Source organism: Mesoplodon densirostris, chromosome 16 (genome assembly GCF_025265405.1).
Source record: "Mesoplodon densirostris isolate mMesDen1 chromosome 16, mMesDen1 primary haplotype, whole genome shotgun sequence".
In the NCBI taxonomy this organism is placed as follows: domain Eukaryota; kingdom Metazoa; phylum Chordata; class Mammalia; order Artiodactyla; family Ziphiidae; genus Mesoplodon; species Mesoplodon densirostris.
Window position 1 is genome coordinate 5,175,211 of NC_082676.1, and position 6,831 is coordinate 5,182,041.

The window sequence follows — 6,831 nt, forward strand, 5'->3', positions numbered from 1 at the left end:
TGCTCCCAGCTCCCTTGGTGCGGGGTTCTGTTCCTCTCCAATCTTTGAGCACCCTCCAGCCTTTAAAGACAGCCCAAGGAACTTAGAGTCATAAAGGTTACAAGCCACATCACAAGCAATTCAAATCTAGGTAAACGGTACAGGGGCCCATATAACACTGTCTTCAAGTACAATCCAAAAGACAAAACAGTCTCAATCTCTTTCTCCTCCAAAATATTTATTTCCCTAACGCCCCTCCCAAATAGGCTAAGGTTGTAAGACCCTACTGAAATGCCAACTGGATACTAACTCAAACACATCACGGGTACCTGTGAGAATGTGTGCACACCAGCAACACTTTAGGTGCCCACATGGGCGTGCACACACAAACACAGCCAAAAGCCTGATTGAAGACACTACTTGACACAGATGAAAAGAAATAGTAACTGCTAGTGAAAAACTGATAATAACCCCTCTGAAAGGATGAAGGAAAACTCTAGGGAGGTATTTCTATACCTTTACAGTTTTGTGCCATTAATGCTAAATTATTAAATGAAAGCACTTCAAGATTTTTCCCTTGGGACTATGGCATTTTCTCAACGGTTTTTTTTTTTTTTTTTCCAGGCAAGGGGGGAAAATCCAAAAGCACATTAAGGCATTGTTTCTAGACATCAACAGCTTTTGTTAAAACAACGTATTTAACATTTTGAAAAACAGATATTCTAGAGATACTGTTTTGCCACACTGGTATTTTTTAAAATAGTCTTAAAATGACTGTCAAGTTCAGTAATTTTGTTCCCATAATGAAGCTTTTTAAACAACTGTTGTTTTCGTAAAGCTAGCAGCCTAGGTCTGTCAGGTAAAAACTTCAAAGAATGTGCACATCCACCGAGCAAGGGCCAAAGCAATCCTGGATACGCTATGCTGATGACAGCCTAGAGAGAGGGGCCTAGAATGATAGAACAGGAGGAAGCAAGCCTGGAAACCATAATGCAGCTTTGTTTTTAACACAATCCCCAGTGCAAAATAACTGCTCAGAAGGCTTTTATTTCATTAAAGACACTCAATGGCAACCCTGTCTTGACTAATGGAACTCAGCACTCTTTGTGTTCGTCTTTCTTGTCGTCTTGCTGAAAGCTATGCTCATTTCTTCCAAATCATGGTCATCCTTCAGATGGCAAATTTTTCAAATACAAGTGGGAGATATATGAAGCAATCTTGGAGATAACTCCTTATGTAAAAATTCAAGTTTCAGGTTCTAAAAATCAAGTCTAAGGGTAGTATTTGAGTATAACCAATATAGTTTACTCCCTTGACTCCTCCCCTGATTTTCAGCAACTTAGTGGTAATATTACAGGGTCAAAGTTCTCAGTATTTTGCCTTCCGCGCTGGAAGGAAAGATGCTATATAATTTTAATAAATAAAAGACAGTGTTAATCATGTTTAAGAGTTCACCTCTTTTATAAGCATCAATTCAGACTAATTATTTTAATAAATCCACACTTGGATGCAAAGCTACCAGGTTTATCATGAAGAAAACTGTGTTCATGTTACAACCACACACAACAAGGAACTATCACCATATAAGCACATAGCCGAGAACTATCCATTTCTTCCTTAAGGAGTTAACCGTGAAGAAGAGAAGTAAATAAGTGGGTAAAAGTAAGTTAACTTCTACCTCACATTCCTCTCCCAGGAACAAAAACTCAGAAGTAAGTAACAATCTATGAAGATTTAGGTTTGACTAAAGGTTGGTAAGTTTAATGCCACTTGCTTCTTATAAGCAAGCTGGTTAATAATTATATAAATGAAGATGATCTATTCAGGATGGATTTAAACCACTACCATAAAGAATCTTAAGCACACTGCTGACATTTTGTTGTGCTGTAAAACACAGTCTGCTCTATGTGATCATGAAATGTTAAGGAAATCAGTGCTATGCTAAAACTAGAGAATTAATGCTGTGATTAGCATCTGAAAGATAATTACTGCATTGAACAGACTATATCTACAAGATGTTATAATTTTTTAGCTTCCTAAATACTAAACTACACGTTAACTTAAGAGGGTGAACTAATGATTCTAAGCACGCTTTCCTTATACAAAAGAGACTGTCCCTAACCTATCTACCCAAGTTCCTATTTCCACCCCAGAGTGGTCATCAACCACACCAATCCAGTGGTGCTACCCGACCTGTGACCCACACTGACCAACAGCAGGACTACCCGAGACTTCTAGAAGGCCATGGTTTAGTCACACAATAAAGCAAAAGCAATGGGTCCACAGCAGGTTTAAATCTTAACTAATCAGCTCACGAGGACGGTTAACTGACCACTCTCAGGTAACAGTATCACGAGATGGGGAGAATGCCGGAATGTGAAGAAGGATTAAGAGTCCTGGGCAACGACCGAGAAAATACAAGACACACTACTGACCGTGGATGGAATCTATGGAAGGGGGAGGGGAGGAGGAAAAAAAGAGATACAAAATGCCCTGAAAGTGACTCATTCAAAAAGCTCTCATTCAGCTGGGCAACACGTGGGACCTCAGAGTGAAAAAGAAAATGATGTGGCCTTGGAAGAGGTGAGAGCAACAGAAAGAGCAACAACGCAAAACACACCTCCCAGGTTGTAGAAGCCCTTAACTCTTCCAGAAAGGTGTCCCCAGTCCAAAGAGATCCTACTGCTTCACCAAGGCAAATGTCACAGTGTCATGCTCCTTTCAGGAGGCCAGGAATCCTCCTCCTTTTGACACTCAACACAAGGCAGCACGGCACTTCCTATGAGACTGAACGAGGTCCTGCAAGTCTGTGCCCTCTTTTCTTCTGCAACATCCTTAACTTCAAAAGAATCACACAGAATGCCCAAGACGAAAAAGAATCCAACATATACAACCCTATGTCATTTTAGGCTACACTTAAAAGATGACTAATTTTTTCCTCTGGATGACAAGCATTTTAATTATTATCTTCTTAAGCAAAGTTAGCTTACGAGTTTGATTCATCTAAGTGAACCGTATGAAGTCAGAATCATCACCCCAAGTAGTCTGGAAGACACCAGTTAAATGTGCCAGTTCTCGTCCTGAAACGAATGCTGTCTATACAGCAAAACAGGGTATTGAGCCTCTATTCTGACTTCACAATCTTAGTCCTCAGTTTAAAACTAACCAACAAACAAATCATAAGGTGGTTCACATATGCCTGCAGATGCCTCAAGCCAACAGCCTTCAACAATTTGACACCGTAACTTTCCTGGATCACTTCCCTAGCAAAAATATCCAGTGACTTTGGCCATCATTACTTTGGTCAACCCTAGGCCAGAGACAGGTCACTCTTCTTTGCCATACCTTTCAGGTAAAGAAGTTGAAATGATGAAACCAGTGGTGTAAATACAACCAGTCTCTGCATAATACTGCACATTTACAAAGCAGCTGAGCAGCCATAATACCAACAAAAGTTTCTACACGAGGTAAGGGAGATATGAGCGCCATTCCCATGGAGTAAAGAGTAATCCCAGGCTTTGGGGAGCAAAGTGGGCAGCCCAAGGTCAAACATCACTAAGTAAAAGAACTGGGACAAAAACTTCAATTTTCTCCAATTAGTGCCTCTTTCTATCACATCACATTAGAGGAGAGTGTATGTACTAGGGGTGGGGTTAAGGTTGCAGGGGATCAATCAAGGAAGAACTAGCCGAGGAGACACAACACAATATGCACTTGGACACTGGCTGTGTCTGTGCACAGAGGCCTGAGAAGAACTGGCTCCTGTCTACTAGACAGCCTCATCTCCTCCTTTGCCTCGCGACCCCAATAAATGCTCTTTGTCACCGTCATTCTGAAATACTACTGGCATCCCAAAGGAGCCCCATCACCTCAGTCTTCGTGCCTCTGTACGTGCAATTTCCTCCACCTGACACGCTCCCCAACCCTTTCTGCTTTTCACCTGCTTCCATTCGACCTTTAAACTCTGCTCAAATGACACCTCCTTCAGGAGTTGGCCTCCTTAGTGCTCTCCGAGTACTCTGGACTACCCTGCATCACTGCACTGTTCTGGCTGGTTCTGTCATCTGCTCTCTTCCCTAGACCTAAGTTCTGGGGTGGGGGGTTGAGGGACAGCAGGGGCCTACACGTGATGTGACTCATCTCCTGGTACCTGGCACGTGGAGCAGGCGCTGAAATGTCTGTGGACTAAATGAATGCACGTGCCAATTCCCAGGAGTAGCTAAGCCAGGCTTCCGGGGTAGAGAACTTCAGACAACTCAAGTGGAAACCACCACCCTCCACATTCAATTGAGTCACCTGGATTCCTTTCTCAGGCGGGCGACGAGAACATCACGTAAGCTATAGCACGGTTGTGGAATTATAATCCACGTTAGGTTTTTGGGGTGTTTGTTTTAACTGGAAAACCTTCAGTTGTTTATACATTTGGAGTCACTTCCCAATGTGACCATCTGGAGATTGTTAACCTGGGAAGCTAAGTGACAGTCACAGAACTGGAGTATTTCCCAGGGGTCGGACAGCATAACGGTTATAGCGTGAACTCTGAAATCTGGGTTCAAATGTGCCATTTGCCAACTGAGTAACTTTGGGTCCGTTACCGGACACTACCTCCTGCCGGTACATTTAAGGTGGGGTGCCTTGGGGCCAGCAGGCATTCCAATGCCACAAACATCTATCGAGCAGCCACCCTAGGCTAAGTGCTGGTGACACAGCGGTGACCTGGCCGTCCAATGCAAGCATAGTCTCATCAAGCCAGCCTGTCTTATTTCCTTCACAGCACTCACCACTACCTGAAACACTCTCGTGTGCTGGCTTGTGGCCCCTCCCTACAAGGTAAGCTTCATGAGAGCAGGGGTCTTGTCTGTCTTGTCCATTCATCTCTCTCAAGGGCGAAGCAATGTCTGCTACACAGTTACTCAGTCCCTCTGGAAAGAAGGAATGGCCAAGTCAGATGAAATCCCCCGGCTCTGATATTTTGCTGGAGAAGGTAGGGGGAAAAGATTAAAATTAAGGGTACAGGGATTTCCCTGGTGGCACAGTGGATAAGACTCTGAGCTCCCAATGCAGGGGACCCAGGTTTGATCCCTGGTCAGGGAACTAGATTCCACATGCATGCCGCAACCCACTGCAACTAAGACCCAGTGCAACCAAATAAATAAATAAAATAAAAATAAAAATAATTTTAAAAAAACTAAAGGTACACATTTCAAGGGTCTCTGGCTCGCCACAAACACATGTGGCCCCCTGGGCTTCCTCGGGCTCCAGTCCCAGGCGGCTCCTGGGAGAAAAAAGATCTCGCCACCCTGACAGCCCCACACGGCTGCGGAGACATGAGCAACGGGCACGAGAAAGGCAGGAGAAGGAAAGCTGGGCCACGCATCCCGTCGGAACTTCTGCGGACGTTCCTTTCGTTCATTTGCTCAACAGGTACTTATTAGGCTCCTAAGGCGTGCGGGGCATAAAGCAGAGACGTGACAAAGTCCTGTCCTCATGGAGCTTCCCCCCTTACAGACACGGTACACAAGTGCGTAAAGTGGTCCTTTCAGCGAGTGGTAAGTGCCGAGCTGCCACGCGACAGGGGACGGCCGCAGGTGTCCACGGCGGGGTGGCCAGCCAGCGAGAGGCGACCTCTGACCCAGGGCCTGAGCCTTCTCGGCACAGGAGGCCGCCGGGGCCCACACTCAGTGAGGAGGCCGCATTCGGGACAGGAACGGCCAGAGCGGCAACGAGGAGACTGTCTCGAGGGCGAGGCGCGGGAGGCTGCGGAGGAGCAGGCCCTGGACTCCCGCGCCGGACGCCTGGCCCTCGGGGCCCGGGGAGCGCGGGCGGGCGGGCGCCGCGGCCGGGGGGCCGACGTCACCACCGCGCCGCCGGGCCCTCCGGAGCGCGGGCCGCAGCGGGGGCGCGGGGCGGCGGGCCTCCGGGCTTACCTCGGAATTTGAGCTCGTGTTGCGGCTCGAGGCTCAGGACCTGCTCCACCTTCGCCATGTTCCTCGGCGGCGGGACACCTCGGGCGGGGAGACCCCTGAGAGGTCACCTGGGGCGGGAGGCGTGAATGCTGCGCCCCCTTTAAATTTGGAATGGGGGGGCCAGCCGGGGCGCGGGCGGGGGTCGCCTACGGGGTGCGCGCCGGGGGGCTGCCTACGCGGTGCAGGCGCAGGGGCGGAGGGCGAGGGCGAGGCCGTGGCCGCGGTGCCCAACGAGCGCACGGCACGCACGCACGCACGCACGCACGCAGCGACGCACGCACTCACGCAGCAGGCCCGCCGCCACGGCCCGGAGCGCGCTCGGGCGGTGGAGAGCTGAGCGCGCCGAGCCCCTATCGGCCAGTGCGCAGGCGCGGCGCTTGCCGCGGGGGCGGAGCTGCCGGACGGCAGGGGGTGGGGCGTTGCGCAGGTCCGGGGGAGGGGCGGGTGGGGGACGCCCAGAATTGAGGACCGTCCCCCTGAAGATTATTTTTTCAGGGCCCGTGGGAGCCAGGCTTTGTGTTAAGTGCTTTACTCAATAATAATAATTAATAAGAATGAACTTCCACTTTCCCCTGCTAATGTGGTGCCAGGCACTTAGAGATTTTGAATAATAATGAAAGTACTATTTATTCTTATTATAAACATGATGTTTATGGGTGAATGATGTGTGCTAGGCACGATGATGTATGGTAAACAGTAAATATAAATTTAGTAAGCTACCAATTATTGCTTGCTCATTTTGTGCCACTCTGCTGAACGCTTTGGATAACAACAGCATCAATTATAATAAATAAAAGCTACTCTACATTAAATGTTTACTATGTAACAAACACTGTGCTGAATCCTTGCTACTAAATGCAACAAATATTTAGAAATACAATGATCA

At 47.6% G+C, this 6,831-nt stretch overlaps 1 protein-coding gene across 2 annotated transcripts in view; it reads right to left on the reverse strand.

The window, feature by feature from the left end:
• The window catches only part of VAPB (VAMP associated protein B and C), a 49,340-nt gene extending 43,109 nt beyond the window's left edge, over positions 1-6,231 (reverse strand). Inside the window, exon 1 of one of the 2 annotated variants that reach the window (XM_060119923.1) lies at positions 5,907-6,231. In XM_060119923.1, the coding sequence (XP_059975906.1) occupies positions 5,907-5,964 (58 nt within the window). In that variant the 5' untranslated portion in view covers positions 5,965-6,231. The remainder of the gene's footprint in view (positions 1-5,906) is intronic. The other variant, XM_060119922.1, reaches the window with a different exon arrangement.
• Positions 6,232-6,831: the final 600 nt, after the last annotated feature.